The sequence below is a fragment of the Athene noctua genome, chromosome 10 (assembly GCF_965140245.1).
Source record: "Athene noctua chromosome 10, bAthNoc1.hap1.1, whole genome shotgun sequence".
Classification (NCBI taxonomy): Eukaryota; Metazoa; Chordata; class Aves; order Strigiformes; family Strigidae; genus Athene; species Athene noctua.
Genome location: NC_134046.1, coordinates 13,014,607 through 13,036,314, shown reverse-complemented (window position 1 = coordinate 13,036,314; position 21,708 = coordinate 13,014,607). Strand labels below are relative to the sequence as shown.

Below are 21,708 nucleotides of genomic sequence, written 5' to 3'. Positions count from 1 at the left end.
TATCTGCTGTAAAGATTATCATCAGAATCAAGCCAAACAGAACAGATTTAAAAATACATCGAGACGCAGAATATCTCTCCCAGCAATCCACCCTTTCCTGCTGCCCAGTTATTGAAAATGGGCTATTTGTCTTGCCAAGACCTTATCCATGAAGTACTCTTATTCCTCATACCTGAAGATGACTAAAAAAGCTTTTTTTAAAAAAAATATTTATCACAAGGCAACTTAGTTAATAGCTTGCTTTCCTTCTCACTTGCATACCCCGTCTTCTTGAATTTATCTGTTGCTTCCTGCTTTACTGAAAAATAGATCAGCTTCTGCATTAATCTCATCCAGCAGCAGTAAAACTCAAGCAAAGTCAGTGTCACCCAGGGACACAGAGCAAGTCGGGCCCATGGGTCAGGACACAGATCACTCTTTCCGATTAGCGATACTTACCCCCAAAATCTGAGCTGTTCAGTTTTTCCATCTGCAATTAACTATTCCATTAAATCCCTTTGTATGCATTGGTGTCTTCTTTCCATCGGTTTTCCAAGCTCTTCCTTCCTTCCCACCCTTTTTGACTAAATGGGAGAAGCTGCTTCACAGATGGCCTGTTTCATTTTAATAATGCAGAGCACTAAAATCAGAGAGGTACAGAAGGTCTAAATGCAGAACATGAGAGCAGTTTTCTTCCCTTTGATAGCAGCAGTAGACAAAACGCACATTGCGTATCCTTAAAAGCATTTAAACGCGAGTCATCTGCTTGCATAATTTAAAGTGAGGATAAAAATACAGAAACCCCTCTATACTGTAATGCAGCGATTGGAGTAAGCCCTAAAGATGTTCAACAGGTTAAAATCAGTAATAATATTGTTTTCTTTTAAAAAATGATCAATCAGCACACATAATGATTGTGCCAAAAAAAGCGAAAGGGAAGGCCAGAGCTGGCCATGGAGGAGAGGCTGTGGTTGCTGCTGCTGAGGATGGCCGGGGCCAGGCAACGCAGCTCCCCAAGCACCCCGACCCACACCACCCACTCTACACACACTCTAACCCAGCACACAAGCCAAGGCCAGGACCAACAGCAATACTACACAACAGGTAATTTTCCATAATCTTGTGACACACAACCCAAAATCTGAGCCATAAAGTCATAAATAACCCCGGCGGTGGTCAATGCGCACCCCCAGCTGTGCCATTCTGGCACACACGCTTAAAAACAACTTGCAAAAACCAAATTAATGCTCAGGCGCGTTGTTATCCCTTCCCAGCAAATAAATTATAAAAGGAAATCAAAGCCCATCCTCATCCTCCTCCTCCTCCTGCCTGCAGTGGGAGTGGGAGAATAAGGCAAGACACGTACCGAGGGAGGCCGAGACGTCCCTGGCTCCTGCTGCGCAGGAGGGGCTCGAGGGGCTGCTCCTTCCCTGCTGCGCACAGGGGCAGCCCCAGCTCCAGGCTTCACAATTCACTGGGTTTCAAATAGTAATGCCTTATACTGCATTCAATCCCTTCAATGTACAGAGTTAATTTTCTCTCTTTCTCTGTATATATTTGCGTGCGCCTTGCGGAAGCGTTACCATGTCAACAGGAATAATTACAGCACGTATAAATATATTTGTGTATCCTAAAATTTACATGCAAGCTCACAGAGCCGTACTTATACACACGCAGCTCCCCCACCCAAACCAAACATTGAGAGTTGCCACATTTTTTTATTTTTTACTGTTGACATGGTAACAACGGCTAGATGAAAGCAACAACGCTCTTGCAAAATCCTGTTTAACTTGATGCCTCTTTTCTGCAGAGCCATCATTTAAGCAGCACTCGGGGCAGACGCTCACACACCTGCGCTGCAGTCAGGTGGGGCCAAGACAGGAACAGGCACGAGAGGCCATCCAGCACCGCGTCAGGGACTTGGTGTAGTTGGCTGGACACAGCGAAGTCATGTCTCAGTTTAAATGACTATATAAGCTACCAATCTTATTTTCAAATTCCCCATGAGATAACATCCCTAAGAAAATATTACCTAAATACTCCATTGCATTCTTTCTTTCCTTTTTTTTTTTCCCCTAGAGCCTTTGAAAAAAAAAAAAAAAGTTACTTCCTTGATTTTTGACAACTGATTTCTTGATTATAAGGCGGTTTTAGTAACACCAGCCAGCCAGCGTGCTGGGATGCGAGACAGAGCGATATAATTACTGTTCTCTCCCTCCCTCTCTGCAGCTTTCTCAGCCGAGGCTGCTAGCTCAAAGTTTCCACCCCAACTGCGTGCATTAATCTCATCAAAGCACGAGGTACTATCCAGAACAAGCACTCAGATTTTTATGTGACAAGACAAAGATAACGGGGGTGATTTCTGGGGACATGATACAACCACTCAGCCACCCATTCCTCACCCTCTCATCAGCTCTTTTATTTTTGTCTCCATTCTGCAGGGCCACCCCCCGGTTCAGCATCCCCTTTGGTATCCTGGCCAGACTGAAGGACCACCAGGCAAATAAGTGCCTTTGGTCAGTTCTCAGCTTGGATCCTCTCCTCGTTCTCCTGTGTTTCTGAGATGCACCCAAGAAGCCATCAGGCTACCATCACAGCACTCGACAGAGAAACTCAGGCCTTGTCCCCAAGGAGTGACACACAGATCTCCTGAAAAGATAAATATCCAACAGCACCTCTGCTGGCTGCTGCAGTGAGACCGAGTTCCAGAGCTCCTGGAAATGGGGCAGCAGAGCCTCACCAGAGCTGGCAACTGGCAGTGGCACTTCCAAACCTGGCAGATTCGGAGGGTCCCTCTTGTCAGAGATGCCTTTGTAGAGATGAATAAGGCAGTCTAAACATAAGGAAACTTTTAAATGGCTCTCAAGTTGCAAGATAATTTGTATTCCCCTCTCTTCATACCAACACATTAACCAAATACATTATTTCCATAATGAGGAGATGAACATCTGTGTGGCTTCCCAAAATTTCAAGTGGCAATACTCGAGACAAGTATTCTCTCTTTAGGGATTGACACATCAGCATTTTAAATAACCACCAAAGCTAAAAACGTAATTAAAATTCTAAGGAGACATTAAAGAAAGAGTTCAGGTGTGATTTAGTTTTTAGGTTTTTTAAAATAAAGCACACCAATTTAATTTCACAAATTAAAGCTGCTGCAGTATCGTATTAAACTTTGCACTTGTCCCTGTGTAACTGAACTGCTTAATGCAAACTTCAGCAGCATATGAGAAACAAATATCTGAAGTAGAATCACGTTACTGGAAACTACTCTAAGACAGAGAGTCTCTGAGGGCTCTGGTTCACAGACCCCCGTGGCGTAGCAGAGCAGTCCGCAGCCCCTCGAGCTGGATGTCGTCCCGCTAGGCAGAAAATCTGCGCCACCAGCCAGTGCAGAGCTGCCCCTCCAGCTAACCTGGCTTTGGTTCTCCCTAGCTTTTATCCAATAAATCCACTAGATCTCCAGAAAAGCAAAACAAACCACAAAACCCATACAACTTCGCAAAGAGGTTATTTTACTACTTTGTTTCTGACTTCAGGAATCACTTATGGCAGCTGGAAAGCCATTTTCAGCCATGAACAACATACACAGAGTAGTGTCCATCCCCACCCCTGCCTGGAAGGGGCCAGCAGTTGCTCAAACCTCCTGCTTGGAAGCAGCCACCCCACAGATTTTGTTTTCTTTAACCCAATGCCTCAGCTGTGTATTACTACCAATAGTAACAAAAAAAAAAAAAAAAATTCAACATCTTTCTTTCCACAATACCCCAATCATTTCCCTGTTGTCCTTGACTCCTTTACACAGCAGCAGGCTGTAACCATCACAGAACCATAAACATTACAAACCAAGGGATGAAGCCAGAAAACAAACAGGCTCTTTCCATGCAAATATCTTTAGCAACAGAGCCTACATGGCAGCCTCAGCACACCTACGTTGAAGAACAGAAGGGATGTCAGTAACTTCCAGATGTCATTAACAACTTCCATTAGATCCTAAAATATTTTCCTTTGGAAGTTTATTCTACATGAAGTGGTAATTAAACTGAGAAGCACAGATGAAACTTGAAAACAAATATTAAAATTATTTCCTTGTTGCAAGGGTAACTGAAGGCTACTTTGAATAGATTAACCACTGTAAGTACTCCAAGAAAGAAATTAGAGAAATAAAAAGAAATAAAACCTTAGTTTCACTTCAGAAACGTCTGCAGGAGCTTACTGTGCCCAGGTGCTCACATACATTCCATACAGGAAGAAAGTCAAGAACCTCCTTTGCTCCACTGTGGGCAGAAAAGCAAAGATGCTGGTACCACACCTACTCATGGAAAATCTCGTGAAGCCCAGGCACTACAGGTGGCCCTTTTCAGTGTCATAGCAAACCACTGACTCTAATTAGGCTTAATCATTACTCACAAAAAATTACACCCTTCTCTTTTCAGTAGTAATAATCAATTTGAGGCCACTCACTTGCTTCAAACTTCATTCTTACAAATTCTAACACAATTACTTTTTGGAAGGTGAGACACATCAGGACAAAGCACAAGCTATTGCTGAACCACCAGCAAGGCTGAGAAAGCAACATGGGAGTTGTGGGGGTTTTTTTCCTGCATTTTTATACATTGCATTAGTAGAAGCCTTTAGTTTGCCTGGCCCTTCTTTATTAAATAGCTTGCATGATTGATCACATTATTAATTGTATCCTAACTTAGTTAAGAGGGAGGAAAGACTACAGGTGTGAAAAGCTTTGGTTGACTGCAGCTTGACACCAGGTGTATATGGGAGCTCTTGGCCCTCTTAACTGTGCAGGTGCATGAATTGTAAAGAGAATAATGGTTTCTGTCTCTTCCAAAGGGAAGGGCAGCTCAGCGGTGGCTCAGCCAGTGGCAGAAGCGGACACACAACACCTGGGCTTGAGCTGTGCCAACAGCCCCTGCCCCTCCAAACCTCCATTGCCCAAAGAAAAGGGAAGTTTTCTAGCAGAGAAAATGAGTTGACAGAGCTGCTCCTCTGCGAAGGCAGCATCAGACAGAGGACTGGTAGGGAGCCACAGAAACAGAGGGTGAACAGAAATCAGCTGAAAGCTCCGTGAAGGGGGTTAGTGCTCACTGATCTCTCAAGACACTGAGCCTGTGCTTTCTCTTTCTAGATCTTTTTTCTTTCTTTCCCTTCATTTTAACAGTAGTTTGAGAGAGTGGTCAGAGGCAGTGTGACACCTTAAGCAGAAGCTCTCCATCTTTTATCATCCTATAGTAAGCAGGTGTTTCCTGTGATCACGTCCTTCGTCTCTTTTCAGTCCCAGACCCAGAAGGGGAGCAGTAAGCTCAGCAGCAAACTGGAGTGTGCTGGTTGCCTTACAGATGTGTGTAAACATGGATGAGTGAATTAAGTGCCAGACGGACCATGTCAGGTAATTGAAAGAAAGACTGAACTCAACTTTCAAGACATATTACCTTAAACTGCACAGAGAGATATCTTGTCTTGAATATATAGTTTTTCACCATCCTACAATTATATTTTTACTATGAGGCAAAAGGTTTGTGTTTATCTATCCTTGGCAGGAGATCAAGACCATTGATCTAGTGACTCCTGCTTCATTTTACTAAAGATCTAGCATATGTGACTACATGGAAGGTTTTTTCCTAAATTATTTTTCATTTCCTTTGTTGTAACGCAGTCAGTCAACAAAATTAAAATATTCCCGAAGCAGATCTGCAAACCCAGCATGAGTGAAGTGGGCACTTTAGCATTCATTGTATCATCTTTAAGGAAATGATGTATATTATTATGTGTATTATTTCTTAAACTATTACTTTCAAAAGGCTATAATCATCCAAGCTTTAACAACACAAACTAAGAAGAAAAAAAACAATCAAACAAAATACCCTTCCAAATTTCTCTCACTTTCTAAAATTAGCACATTTATTCTTGTGTCTGAACCTGTCTTACCTAGTGGAGCTCAGCCTGTTTCAGACGCGCAATTCATGTGTGTTGCGTGTGTGTAGCCCCAGCAGCGGAGAAGCTGGAGCCTGCAGAGATTTTTTCCCAGGATGCTCCAGATCCCCACGGCAAGAACTAGGACGGCAATCAACAGCTACTCATGCAGGAAAACACAGACACTAATAAACATGTAATACTTACAGTGAATACATTTTTAATGTATCATGTAGGCATATTAATTTGCTACTTGCAAACAGGGATGCCATGTTTGCATTTTACTCCAATACAAGTCTCACTTCTTTATTTTTGCTTTGCTTAAGAGATTGTGAAGCAGTATTTCTTTTCTGGCTTGCTAATAAAGAAAAATAATAAATAAGTCACAGAGGATTTCAGACTAATTTTAAGTGGCCTAGAAAGAGAATCTTTTTACGGTGTAGTTACTGAATCAGAAATACCATAAGAAAAAAATTTCTTGTGAGAATTTAGGAAACTTTGCTTTCAATTGAGAAAAACTGACCCCAAAGAGGAAAAGAAATATTAAACACGTTAATACTTATTAGCATTTATAAAGGGTAATGGAATAGCTGATAAGATAAAGAAATATTGAGATGTATGAATTTAAACAGAGTGGAAATAATGTTCCTGTAAATATATTAGACTCCAAGTTATCTTAGTAGAGGATTTACTATACATGAATGAATTACACATGAGATTTAATAGACACTTCTGATAAAACATGTGCAGTTTCTCAGAGGAGCAGAAGGGAGGAGAGCTGAACATACATCCTTGGCCCCTCATCTGTCAGGCAGCTGGGTGGGGAAGGGCACCATCAGCACAGAAATGAAACGAGCCCCAAGAAATAAAAAGCAAGCCTCTGGGATGCAGTGAGGTTCAGCAGGCAGTGCAGATCCAACGTCACTCAACTCCTCTTTGCTGCTCTGCAGGAACCTGCCTGATGTCGTGACCGGCATAAGCCCCTCGCAAAGGGCTACGGGAGGTGCTCCCAGAGCTGGGAGGAGCCAGAGCTGCCCTCCACCTTGTCTGCTGCCTCTCACAGATGCTCCTCCAATGGGCTACACTGGTATTTACTTAGCAGATGGCAAAGGGATCTTGTTTGTGTGATTTTAATTTCTAATATATTAATGTTATTTTCATTTCTTGGTGCAAAAAATAACCCTTGTAGAGAAGACTGATGACCAAACTTTTTATTTCTTCCATCACCTTATGGCACAAGCAGATTGTATTTATATTCTGTGTTTTACTGCCCCTGATTTTAGTGTCTGAACCTTCACAAATTAAAACCCCTGTAATAACTGTAAAGGAAAACAGTCACCTAGTATCCATGGACGTACATGACAAACGTGAACAATCATTAAGAGGGAGCATTGGTTCTTCTGCTCAAATAAAGGTCATTCTTCATTGCCTGTTTTGCAACATCTATGGGCAGAACACCAGGCACTGGACTGGAAATGCTACAGACTATACTAAACTCATATTGCTTTGGCAAAGCAGAAAATCAGAGATGAAAAATTATCTGTTCCATTAGGAACAATCTGTGGTTCTCAGCCCTCCCGCAGAATGGCATTTCTAAAACCAGATATTTGGGATCATTCATGGCTATTTTTACCTAAACCAGGAACAGTTTATTTCAGAAAGCTCCTGCAATTTCTTTTTCCATGAAAAATACATGAAATATCCACGGCAAAACAACTACTCTGCGAATATACTTCCAATGACTTTGAAAAATGCGCTAACCTCTTAAATCATAACATAAGAAATATCAGGAGAGATGCAACTCTCACGCAAAGAGGAGAGGGGACCTTTTCCCTCTCCCTCTCCACCAAAGCAGCCCCAGATCTGCCATGCTGGCAGAGGTACAGATGGACTATGGGAACACCTCACCACTCACCCTCCCTCCTCCCTTCTTCTGCTCCTTTGTTTTGGCACTGAAACTGCTCATGCTCTTGGCTCAGTACCATAACATTCTCTCAGCTCCCTGCCTCGGCTGGGTTGAGTTAAGGCTGCAAACACAACACCAGTGCCGTGCTTGGTGTGGTATCGGTGCCAGTACTGCACTAACGGAGTGGGAGAAGGTGGCAAAATCTTTTCTTGACTTTGGTTTCTATGCTTGAACAGAATTCCAAACAAAAACATTATTTTTTGATAATTCTCCATGAGCCAGCTCTGCTTTGGCTGCCCAGAAGGGGCTCACTCATGCGGGGTCCACTGAGGTCCCTGGAGCTTCATCACTCCTGAGATCCCGGAAATCCCTCCAATTTTACTAACAAACAGAAAATTAATTCCTATCAACAAATGAGGCTTGAAACTCTGCACAGAGGCAAGGACTAACAGCACTAGAAAACACTGGGATTTCCTAATCTGGAGGGTTGTAGAGGAAACCATCATTTGCCTTCTTCATGTGCATGCTGTGTACTCTCCACGTGTTGCTGAACACCCCTTGCTTGGTTGCCAGCCCAAGCTGCCCTTGGCTCTGCTGCCTTGCAAAAATGCTGGAAAGCAGCATATGGCTGGCTGCTGTGCGGAGGAAGAAACGCTCCCCCGTGAAGGCTCTTCAGTCACGGGTACCCATCAACGCCTTCTGCACAGAGCAAACCTGCGGAGGAAGGCTTGGAGGTTCCTACCAGATCACATGCAGATCAGGAGCTGGCACACAAAGAATGCAGGCTTTCTAAAAATAAAATTCTTCCTTTCTGGGTGAAAATACTCTACCCGAACGTGTCCAACAGACAGCTCAGACAACTTCAGTGTTAGATCACTGAGAGGAACATCGTTCTTCCAAAGATGCAATTCAGGCTATTCCAAAACAAAGACCACTGATGATACACCTGAACAATGACCAATAGCTAAATATTATTCTGTGAATTATCTCCTCTTACAGCATCAACCATTCTAATTTCTGTGTGTACACATCTCCCTCTCTCAAAACAACCACCCACACAATCTCCAGTGTCCTGAGATAACAGTTAAATATGAACATCAAAGAGAAAAAGCCAACATAAGCCCTGGGAGCAATACACAAAATACAGAAATATAGAGACATACATATGCACACAGAATGACTAACAGCTGGCTCTGATCAGAGAAGTACTTCGATTTTGAAGCAAATCAGGTCTGTTGTAGGTTGGGCAAGCAGTTTATTTCATTTCAAGGGGCAAAAGAGAAAGCTCCCTGAATTTTTATTATGCAACAGTTCTTTATGGTCCAATTAGAGCTTTCTACCTAATTTCTTTGCTATGAAGCAGCAACACCATTTAAAAAGGTACTGGTTCAAACCCCATTTGCGATAAAATTTCTTGTTAATGTTGCTGTGGTTATGAGCTGTGTCTTGCACTGAGCAGTGGTAGATAACTCTTTTTAATATTCTAAAAAGATCACACCTTCAAACTGTCTAAGAAACCCCAAAAGAACTCCAATAACTGAACACCACCAAATAGCCAGCTGTGTAACTTTAGCAAAATACTACACTGACATGATGTAGAAGTTTACATTTCGAGTTGCAATGGTACGTGCTTTTTCTAAGCGCATTGCCTCACGGGAGGTCAGGTTTGGAGTGCTATGGGCACTGCCTTTGAGGCTGTGGCAGCACAGAGATCACAGCTGAGACTATTTCTCGGGGACCAACACTTATATGGAATCTTAAACAAAAGAAAAAAAACCCAGAGGCTTCAATGACTTCATTTAAAAGAAAACTACAAAAATAACATTAATTTGAAACTTTAAAAAATTGTGTTTCTTAACTTCTCTATATCTGCCTATTAAAAAATAATGCTACCCTTAAGCTACTGTTCTCTTTGAACTTACTAGACCTCATCCCAAAGCTGCCGCTTCAACCCTTTAAAGTTAAGCACTGCATTGCTACTGCAACAACACAATAAACATACAACTGCTGCCTACAGTCAGGGAAATCATAGAACCATTGAATCACAGTCTTTGGGTTGGAAGGGACCTTAAAAATCCCTTTCCCACCCCCCTGCCCTGGGCAGGGACACCTTCCACTAGCCCAGGTTGCCCAAAGCCCCGTCCAACCTGGCCTTGAACCCTTCCAGGGAGGGGGGAGCCACAGCTTCTCTGGGCAATCTGTATCAATGTCTCACCACTCTCACAGGAAAGAATTTCTTGCTTACTTCTAATCTAAATTTGCCCTCTGTCAGTTACCCCTCGTCCTACCCCTACACCCCTGATGCAGAGTCCCTCCCCCTTTCCTGTAGCCCCTTTCAGTACTGGGAGGCCGCTCTAAGGTCTCCCCGGAGCCTTCTCTTCTCCAGGTTGAACACCCCCAACTCTCTCAGCCTGTCCTCACAGGGAGGTGCTCCAGCCCCCCCATCATCTTCGTGGCCTCCTCTGGACCCACTGGAGCAGGTCTGTGTCCTTCTGATGTTGGTGCCCCCAGAGCTGGACACAGCACTGCAGGGGGGTCTCACAAGAGCAGAGCAGAGGGGGAGAATCCCCTCCCTCGACCTGCTGGCCACACTTCTCTTGATGCAGCCCAGGACACAGGTGGTTTTCTGGGTATGGTACTCTCCAGCATTGCCATATCGATCAGTCTCAGGAGACCGGGCATTACTGCGCCATGGTATTTAAGCCAACATTTAATCACACAACACTTTTCACCATGAAGCTTCAAACTGGCAGCCTATGAGAGAGCACGTAAGACAAGTGAGGCATGATATCTGACTCACTAAGCATCCCAGGTAAGCACGTTCACTTTGGCAGTGCTCAGCCCAGCCTGTTGCACACATCTGTCTGTCCGTCTGTCCTTGCACGCTGCACTCCTGTAGCATGAGTCTGTATGTACACAGGCAAAACGCAATGAGATTCAGCACTAAGCCAGGAGGAATCAAAGCTAATCTTAACTCCCAGAGTGGCTTTACAACAGGCTGGAATCGATATGCAATAAACTTTTCACGGCTGCCAGTGCGTCTTGGATTCCCAGGTAACCACAGTATTAATTTAAATTCAATTAATGGCTTCATCAGCATTGGGAAAGATACATTCCTAACAACTTTGTGGGTAGAATGACTTTAAACATTGCATGATTGATACAGAATGAAATGGTAAATTCTTCACCTCCGTGTGGCCAGTGAGCACTTTCTCTATAAGGAATATGAAGTGCTATTTAAAAGCATCTTTTTGACAAAATGTACTGGATGAAATAATGAACCTACCTTAACAGACGATACATTTCTGTAGTTACTTACTAATAACATGAGCACAGAACACCCTTAGCATTTTTATTCCAAAGCTGCTAAAGACAATTTACTCATGGGGGAAAAATGCAAATAAATATTTATATATACAGTCCTTCGTGCAAACTTTGATTGTAAGAAACAGTGTCCAAACCAAATTTGTTCTGTCAAACTACTGACACAAAACAGCCTTGAAATATATCTCCTGATTGTGGTTGATTGTAATTACACTATTTAAACCCCCAGAAAGAGGATGAACACACTCATATGCTCCCCACCAGGTGCCAGGGTCCTCCGCTGGCAATGCAGGGAAGGGGAGGTTGCTGAGCTGGTCCCACCGCTCAAACTGCCAACCTGGAGGTGCCAAGGAAGAACAAACCCATTGATGCTGGAGACTTTCTGGCAGTACAGGAAGTAAAATGGGTCAGATGGGCAGTGCCAAGGACAGGAGAGGAAAATTCAAGGGAGGTAATGGGAAGAATGAGTAAATTCTGGGAGTGATGGTCCATGCTACTTCTCCTGTGTCCTGATGATGGGTGTCCCCTCGGGCTTTTGGAGTCCACGGGCTCTGCTATACCAAGGCTGCAGCAATCCCCTGGCCCCCACAGCCTGGGATGAACCAACCCCCCCGAGCCACGTCTTTCCATCTCACTCTCATAAAATCACACACTCGCACCCCAAGGACATAGAGAAAAGGCTTGAGAACAACAGAGCACTGTAGAAGACTCTGAACCAGGCTGTAAACGAACAAACAAAAAAATATCTGAACCAGACTATTTTGCAAATATTACAAGCTGTAAGACAGCTTTCTGTTCTGTGCAGGGAGGAGGTGGGTAAGTGCTGCACAAAGCACATCTTTCCCAGAGAAACATCCTGGGGTAAATGCAGCCATAGCTAGATGCAGAACAGCATGCCCGTAGTTATTAACACTGGATAAAATTCAATACTGTCTCTAGCACAGAAGAAGATGAACCCTGAGCTCCTTTGCTTTGCTAGACTGGAGATGTGAAGGTAAAATATTTGAGAACCACTAAATAGCAAGATATAATTTCATTCTAATTTTTTCTTAAATCACTATTCTTTCATTGTTTATTTCCCGGTTTGATACCGCCCAAACAAAAAAGAAGCAAATTAAGGTCTTGTTCGAAATAAAACCAAAACATTAAAAACACGATTCACCATCTATTTCGAAGACAAACATCTGAAAAATTCAAGGACAGTTATGTTGTTTTACAGCACCTGCAATGCTTCTGTTTTTTTAAATAGCTATTCACTTCCTTGTGCTGAATTTGAGCCACCCTTTAACCTCATTGCTGAGCACTTCACAAGATTGCAAACCTCGGCCACATCCATAGCTTGCTGGAATTGAATCATTAAACTTAAATCTAATTGAATCCCACTGTTTAGCTGCATCAAATTCTGAACTCAGACCATAAAGAATATTTTTTTCATCATTGGTGAAGCATTTTACCAGACTTTCAAAATAATAAACATCATATATATATATATACACACACATATTAGCCTCTGTATTTCTCTTACAGCTGTTCCTCTCCTTTGTTTCATTTCACTGTAAGCTGGTGTCCATGAGAACAGATTACATAAAAATAAGAAAGATAAGGAAGAATATTTTGAAAGAAAAAAAGTTAGAGGAAGACCGAGATATCTGAAAGTGCTATGTCAGTAGCACGGATGCTAACAACATGAACCACAGTATAACAGTCCAATTTGAAAATTTTCACACAGAAAAAGGCATAGGAACAACAGAAGGCGAGACGTAAGTAGATAGTTGTTGATCTTCTTTACAGCTGAGGTTAAGAGGAAAACAATTTCTGAGATATCGCTGCATAGAGAGTAATTTTTTATTCATGCAAATTATATTTATTTATATTTGAAACTTTGTAAGAGCTACTGGAGGCATTTGGACTATTTAAAAATCTGGCTAAGATTTACAGAAATTACTTATCTCTGTTCTAGTTCTTTCTCTAGGACTTTATGATTCGTATTTCCTAAGAAGAAAATGTCCAATATTTTCTACAGATCCTGCGAACCTCAATGTATCAGAGTGGAGAGATTTCAAAAGAACATCCAAAATTCATATTGTCTCTTGGAAACACTAGTTTTCATTACTTTGTATGGGGGTTTAACAAAGATACTAAGAGGTATTAGCAAGGACTTGCCAGGTATTAGCTCTTCCTGGGCTATGCCTTGAGTGTGAGGTTTGAGCTTGGAGAGGATGCCCAGGGATGCCACCTCGACTGTGATGCCTGGGCATCTCTGAGCACCTCACTCAGCTCTGCATGGGACCAACAGTGAAAGGATAAATCTTAAGAGTTGCACAGTAGAAATATTTTTGCAGGAATAAAGCTGCTTATTTCCTCATTTCAGCTGTGACACTGCATTTGATAAAAATATGTTGCTGGGCCGCCACTCAAGAGAGCTGTAACCACCTTGCAAGGGCCCAACCCTGAATGTTACTGTTTTACCTGTCGTGCGTCTACTGCTGCACTCCTCAAGGAGTTTAATGAGTCATTTTTAATCTGAATAGATACTAGAGGTTGATATAAGCAAATTTAAAATCTGAAGTGTAGATATTGCTTAGACTAGAAGAAAAAAAAAAAAAAAAAGGAAAAGATCAAAAAGAGAAAAGACACTTATTCTGAAACCCAAGACCTGACCCCATTCCTCGGACTTGAATATCTCCTGAATGTGCACTGTCTAACAGCTTTCTGTGTTGAATTCAGCAAGTACTCTACAAACCTGCTCCAGAAAGATCAGGCTTTTCCATCTCTCATGCCACAAATGTCTTCTTATCACTGGCAGAAAGATCTGCTCTTCCTCTAGGGAAAGAATTTAGGAACTCCTGACTATGAATCTGCCTGCTAGGGAGAACTTTAATGGATGTCTGGACCAGAGTATTATCATCTTTAGTCAGAGGGTCATCCAGGTAACTCTTATATACATCTATATGGTGTCATAAAGAGTGGTACCCCAGGCAGTTAAGATGTATAATTAGATTTGGGTACAGTAGTGATAACAAGAGGAGGAAATGCTCTGAAACTTATTAAATCTACTGAAACATGAAGAGGCAAAGTGGCAGTGGAATACTTAAAGGTCAGTTTGTGATTAAAAAGATTAGTGTGGAATGAGTTCATTTCCATCTACAAAGAAATAGGGTTGCAGTTCATCCCAGCCATCATTTGGGGAAGTCTGCAGCTGGAATGATGGTCCAACCCATGAGAATCCAGGGAGTGTTTCCATACTTTGTTTCTTGCTGGTTTGGATGGTCTACAAAGCTTCTGGGACTGTAAATGAAAAATGTGACAAATGAACGACTTTCTCTTAGACTATCACTGCCTAAGGAAAAGACAACCACGTCCAGTAATTTGCTAGTCTGAAGGCAAGTACTTCAGCTGAACTGCAAGAACAAAACAGTGGTTTTTTGAAGTCTCAACCTTTCTTTTCATTTTCCACTGTGCTTCCATTTTCCCTCTGGCAACTGACATTTTGGGAACTTGTTATACCTGCCTCAACATCTCCCATTTCCACCACAATCTTGATCACATCATTACTCCACAACAGCCTGCTTTGGCTTGTCCAAAATCCTCCTGTAGCTCACACTTGCTCCTCTTCACGGCATTTCACCCTTCCGTGGTTAGCCGGACACTCTTTCTGTTTTTCAACATCAAACTGATAGGGGAATCTCCCCCATGTGCAAAGTTTACTTTTTTCTTCAGGTGAATGAAGAAGAATAAGGGTTTCTGGGGAATAAAGCAGCAGTAGGTAAAACCCCACCAAATGCATTTTGGAGAAGAATGACTTTCTGGAGACTTTTTTCTGTTGTGTTGCTGTTTTAATGAATGTCAGATGCATGCAGAGCCACAGATGTTCATAATTTCTGTATTATTGTGAAATTAATATAATATTAATAATAATAATAGTACATCCCATTAGATCTTTATTTACAAAATACATCTTTTGTTTGTTGGTTAAAAGGTTTACTTTTTTCTTATCTTCCAGTGCTAACACTCACTCTGCAGTTACATTAGACATTTTCACAAGAATGTTACAAGGATATACTCTGAGTAAAAGACTATACAAAATAAGGCATATGACTGCAAACTCTTACACACATAAGCACACACACTTGCAGTTCTGCAATGCAGTACACTGTACTTGTTCCTCTGGGCATACACCGGGTTTCAGAACTGGGCTGAAGTTTTAGTAATCTGTGAGCACGAGGACACACCATCACAACCTCGTTTTGGAAGAGTTCAAAGTAACAGTAACCAGAAGAAAATATTCTGCTGCCATATTTGTTCTAAAAATAAATATATTCTTTTCTTTTGCCCTGAAAACTACACAAAGCCATTCAACTTTGTTGATACTTGGTTAAGTTGGTTCTGGAGCTTGTTTCAAAACAAGTTTTCATGAAGGGATTACTAGTTCAGTGTGCACTTCCTCTGGCTCACCGACTACTGCAATTATGTAAATAAGATGTGACTTTATCCTTTCAGCATAATTACATCAAACACAATTGGGCTATATTAAGACTGCCTTAAGATGAATGAAATCAGTTCATGTAATGATTTCCTAAATCACCCCATGGGACTATGGCAAGGAAAATTTTGTCCCAAGAGTGACATCAAGTATGAAGACAAATAACTGTGTATCTGGGGCCTGATTCTACAAGAAACTGAGTGCTTTGGAGTCTCTCTGGAGTTGAAGGCTGATGGGATATTCCCACTGTTACCAAAAAAAGGAACTTCAAATACTATATATGTAGATAGGTGCAAACACAGCAGCACACCTGCGTTTCACATCTGTATTTTGAATTGAAAAGTTATGGCTGGTGGAGAAGAGTTATTTGAAAAAATATCTTTTTCTATATGACTGCTTCAGTTTATGGCTTGTATGACCAATAGCTTTACAGATATAAAAAAAATCTGATAATCCAAAGTTACCATATACACTTGAAGATGCAGGCACATTAATTTTCAATGCAGTTTACCATTTCTTGGCTTATTAGCCTAACATTTTTCCCAGAAGCATGAGAAGAGGTTAGTGGTATCACATATTTCAGCTTCAGTTATGGGAGCTGCAGTGCTCTCAGCTTCCAGTGAAGTTTGTTAGGAATCTTTTTCTAACGTATTACAAATGCTATTTAACACAGTGATAAAAAGAAAGCATAAAAAAGAAGATGCTCTTGAGTAAAATAAGGGTAAGCCCCTCACTCATGATTACTAAAGTTCTCACCAAACCCAGTGGGAATTAAGCTCGTGCTTAACTGTTGCCTTGACCCAGAGCCCGTGAGCTGCAGGGGCAGGCGGCAGCAGTGCTGCACACCACTGCACACAGAGGAGACTGCTAGGCTGGGATGCTGCTTAAGACACGGTCCTTTGGGGCAAACTGAGTTCCATTCTGCTAATTTGGTTTGTTTCCATCAATTTATAGGGAAAATCAAGGCTTCTTATTTCATTTATTTTATGTCTTCATCAAAAGAAATGCATTACTACATGTTAGGAAGCAGATGTTCATTGCTGGATGATAAAAGAATAGCATTAAGATGTCTGTTTCCAGTTCTCTTGGATTCATAACAAAACGAAATGACTACAACAAAAAGAAAAACAAAACAACATACAGCAGTCTAAATGCCAGAAAGGCAGACAATCCATGCGGGTAACAGCCCCATTACAGAAAGAAATGCTAATACCTAAGGATTACTTACTTCTGTAAGTAACAGATTTTACTGGGTGTTTCTCACAGTGGATGAAACAGAAAGGGAATCAGTCTGAAAGGGGAAATGTTGAGTTCTGTAAAACTGCTTCAGGAGAATGGGAATTTGCTCTGTGCTCTTAACCACCCCTTTACTCTTCCTCCAAACAGGAGTAAGCAGATGGCAGGTACAGATGGCAATTAGGGATGGATGAACGGGATTGCAAAAGGTAAGAACCAGCCTGAACCTTTCTGAGCAGTCACAGAGCAGCCAGGAAACATTTGCTATTGAGCTGCAACTGCTATTCTGGGACACTTTGCTCTGCTTCTCCTTTCATACCAAGTACAGAATCTACTTCTGGCTGAGTGCTTTTCCCTTTCCAGAAAGTAACATGCAACTCACAGACCTCAAAATATGTATCCTGCTGTATGGCATTTGCTCCTAAGAATGAACACAGTTATCTATGTAGGCAAAATGTAATTTAAGCATCACAAACAAGTAAGCACGCAAACTATGTGACTACAAGCACAAACTGCAACTAGCCAACTTTTAGGAACTAGTCTAATATATATAGTAAATAAGAAGACACTTGTGGGCTCAGTGGACATTTTTTGCAGATACACTTGTATTTGTAACTGATATTTACCTGGCTTTCTATACCTGAATGCTCCCACTCTGTTATTGCCACTTACTGTGTCCAAAAGCGAACCTCATGTTCCCCATTATGTCCAATGTGTTTAATGTGTAATATAGAAGGAAAAAAAACCAAAACAAACCAACCTGGAAAGTTTTTGTTTCTGTGTACTGTTGGCAGACTTTTTGTTTCTCTGTTAGAAACCCTCAGGGATGAATACCGACAGTATGAAAAGATTATTAAAATATCCTGGTTTTCAGAAACAAAACACTTCATTGTCTATCAACGACGTACTTATGGAGAAGTAACATGCAAAAATGCCTCCAGAGTTTAAAAAATGTAAAAGGATGAAGCATATTATATACCTGAGAAGAATAACTAATGAGGTGTAGACACAGTAAAAATGAATGCAAATATTTGGTTTTCCTGTGAGTGAAGACACTAGAGCCCATTTTAATGTGGGCAACATGTTCAAGGACTCTTTGGAGACCCTGCCTGACACAAAGCCCTCTGTTAGCTGAGGAGTTTGTTTTCTTTACGTCCCTTGTAAAGAACTTCTCTTTTCATATTACAGAGAACACGGACTCTACTCAGTGAGTTTGGTTTGCCCAGAGGAAGCCATTTGGATAGTCAAGCATCTATACAGATAGAAGGGGTAACAAACTGATCAGACTACAAACCCTTCAGGAAAAAGAAAAAATGTTCACAAACATAGGGATTATGTTAAAAAAGTGTCCCCTAATTTTTATGTACACATGTATATGTACAAGTACATATATTTGTGAAGCACATAGGCAATAGGTATAAATAAATATAGTGCTTGATAAGCTAAGTTTAAACAGAAACTGCTGATTTAAAAAGGAATTTTTACTTCTTCAGTAGAAAACTTACCCACTGCTTCAGAGATGATACATAAATTGCAAAAGATTTTCTCTTCCTACGTATATTCATGGTATGTTAAGAACTTTTTGGTTTACTTTCTTTTAAGTGATAAAGGCCCTGTCATATTAACACAGCTTAATATAAGCTCTACAATCATGTATTTAATAAATAACTGCTGGTAGCTTCTCAGATGCAGAACACAGGCATTTAGGAACCTTTCAGGAGATGAAGACTTCCTCAATGTACTTTATACCGTTTGTATCTTACTCTGTACACATTTATTCCCAAAACACGTGTGAGAGAAAAATATGGGCGATCACTTTTGTACTACCAGCATTTCAGGAAGCAGGAGAGAAGGTCAAGCAGAAGTGAGCTCTTACCCTCTATGGTTGCTCGTTTGGGCAGGATGGTGATGGCTCCCTCAGCGACGTCCTCCTGCTGAAGTAACGGGCTCACCTTGGAGCCCCACGTGTCCGAACCCACCCATAGGAAATGGCCCACTTGATCTGCCCTCTTAGCGGCTGCAAGGATTTGCCTGTGGAAAAGAATATTTTGTTCACAAATTAATTTCATATGAACACATAACTGCTTGGGAAAAGCATGTTGCAACTGCAGAATGAACAGAAATAGCATATCCTTGTAACCAACAGAGCGCAGGAATTTCACAACACGCTGCATCCTGTTCCATGCAGCACAGACCGAACCTTTTCTTTAATTCACTCTGTAGCCTAAGACTGAAATCCCGATTCCACTAAAACTTTAAGTTTTGCCACTGACTTTACTGAAACTTTACCCTAATTTCCTTGTGTCTCATTTTGTAGAACTGATCCTCTCAGCACTTGACAATGCCATCACAAATTTAAGCTGATTTAAAATTCCGGAGAGAGAAGATATAACATGGGCAAGAGAGAAATGAGAGTCACATTTTTAAATATACTTTTTTTTAACAAGTAAATGGTATGTGGTTAAACCTTGAGCACCTTACATGGTTTAACCTTGAACATCCAAGCCATTTCATCAGTAGTAACCATTATGTGCCATAAAATAGACTCAGAATTAATGAATAATACATAGTAGTATGAGCTTGCAGTGAGGGGCATCTTAATGCCTCTTTGAGAGGTTAGGTCTAGTCTGCCACCCAATGCATGAGTAACCCTACACCTGGAAAATCTTACAGAACTCCATCAACATTCCTGTCCCCCCACTACTGCAACGCACAGTCTGCAGCACCACGGGAGCCAGCGCAGCAACAGCAGCACCTCTGTGTCTGGTGCTACCCTCCACAGCACACACTCCACATCCCTGCTTTGCTCATACCAACAGACATATCCAATTCATTATTCATATACTTATTTGCTTTCTCTTTTCTGCATAGCTATCAAGCACAAATGAATTCATTCCCTCAGTCATCCTTACTTTATATCCTCATCATTGGCAAAAATAACGATGGCCCTGGCATTGGGAGTTTCTAGGAGCTGCTTGATAATTTTATCAAAGTCGATGGTCTTGTCCTTGCGATCCTGGGGGATTTTCAGGGACTGAGCAATGCAGAGCCCACCTGTTTAAGAAAGAAGAAAGAAGAAAAGGACTCTGTCACTGGAGAGTACAGGAAAGGCAGTAGGAAATACACATGGCTGGAAGGGAAGCCTGGGAGAAAGAGAAACTCTCTGATTGGATCACTGCCCTTACGGAGCACTTAATCCTCATGTCAAGCTTCCTGAGGGATTCGTATCATTATTTTTTTTTGCAGAGCACTTGTTGCGATGCACACAGTCTGCATGCCTGTGTAGGGTCAGGGATTAAACAGATGGGCAAAACCAGTATCATAGAAAAGGAAAATAAACAAATAAACCAGTCAGTAGAGGGATTTAAAAAAACATAAACAAACAACAACCTGAACAAGTTTAAACTGATTAAAAAAAACAACAGGCTGAAAGGCAAGTGATGTTGACAATTTACTGAAAGACAAACTTTATCTCAGTGAAGAGCTGAGATTCTTCTTAATTTTGCCAGTTGATGTATATCGAAGGAAAATGCTTCCACGGAAAGAACTTATCTGGAATAGGAACAGGAAAAGAATTGAGATATTGTCAAAGCAAAGATGGCTCAAGAAATTCCTTCCTCATTTAAATGCCCATCACCAAATGGGATGGAGCAGCTCAAGCAACTGAAGCCTCACAATAAAGTACATGTCTGTGAACTGGACCTCTCATACACACAGAGAAAACATTGCAATCACCATAGTATCAACACAGTAACACTGATAAATACATCTATAACACTTCACATGTTACAGTTCTATTGGGTTTTTTTGTTTTGGGTTTTTTTTGGGGGGAGTGGGGGGTGGGGGGTGGGGAAGAATCCCATCTCCAGTGACATTCTTCTCATTACTGTCAGATGAAAACACAACTTTTGCCTTCATTGTTTTGTTTCTCAGTAATAAACACTTTCATCTTTTATGACGTCTTAGATACCAACTTCCTCAGTATACTGCACAGTGTGTTAATTAATAAAGTATCAGAGATGCATAACAGGAAACAGCAGCAGGGATGAGTTAATTAAAAGACAGCAGGACAAAAGAGATATTCACAGATATACTTTAAATACAGATTTTAAAGTACCATTCCATGAAGTAATAGAGAAGGTGTTCTCAGGGAAAGAGCATAGAGGAGGTGGCTAATCCACTGTTGGCACACGCTGTCTGCCCGCAGCCTCCCAAAGGGTAACATCATCATCCCAAAGCATGGCAAGGCAGGCATACAAACACCTGGAGGAAAATCACTAAAAATCCATAAAGACCAAGTATGTGGCTTGAAAATTGCAAAATATGGCTCTTCTGCAAATCTCTGAAGACTTTATAAAGTCAGTCAGGATCATTTTTTTCCTTATTTTAGATGTAGAGGAGCTGAGACACAGAGGTTGTCTTAAGTCACGCCAGGTCTCTTGGTACTAACTGATCCAAAAACTCCAGGGAAAAAAAGGTTGGTATCGGTGGGAAGAAATAAAATGGTGAAAAGGAAAGGCTGAAAAAGAATAAATCAGAATAATAACCCCCAAGTTGTTCTCTGACTCACATAGGATTTTTCTTTTAGTTTTACAATTATTACAGCCTGAAATTACTGCAACCTGTTATTTTTCTTTAGGAGAAAACCATGCCAATTTTTAAAAGTAAACTTCATTTTTAAATGAGGAAGGGAAGTCTCACTGATAGTAAGTTCAAAGAGTTTAAACATTTTAAAATACTCTTTCTATTTTCCCCAGCTAAAATTAGATGGAATTGACTCAAATCCATGAGCAGTTACCTAGCTTTCCTGAAATGCTCCCCTTGGCAGGGATTACACACTGGTTAAAAGCAC

At 41.3% G+C, this 21,708-nt stretch overlaps 1 protein-coding gene across 4 annotated transcripts in view; it reads right to left on the bottom strand.

Moving 5' to 3' along the window:
* GRM7 (glutamate metabotropic receptor 7) overlaps positions 1 to 21,708 on the bottom strand; it is a 308,790-nt gene that overhangs the window by 127,880 nt on the left and 159,202 nt on the right. For all 4 annotated transcript variants that reach the window (XM_074914190.1, XM_074914192.1, XM_074914193.1 and 1 more), the window contains exons 3-4: positions 19,769 to 19,910; positions 18,733 to 18,887 (exon numbers count right to left, since the gene is read on the bottom strand). In XM_074914190.1, the coding sequence (XP_074770291.1) occupies positions 18,733 to 18,887; positions 19,769 to 19,910 (297 nt within the window). The remainder of the gene's footprint in view (positions 1 to 18,732; positions 18,888 to 19,768; positions 19,911 to 21,708) is intronic.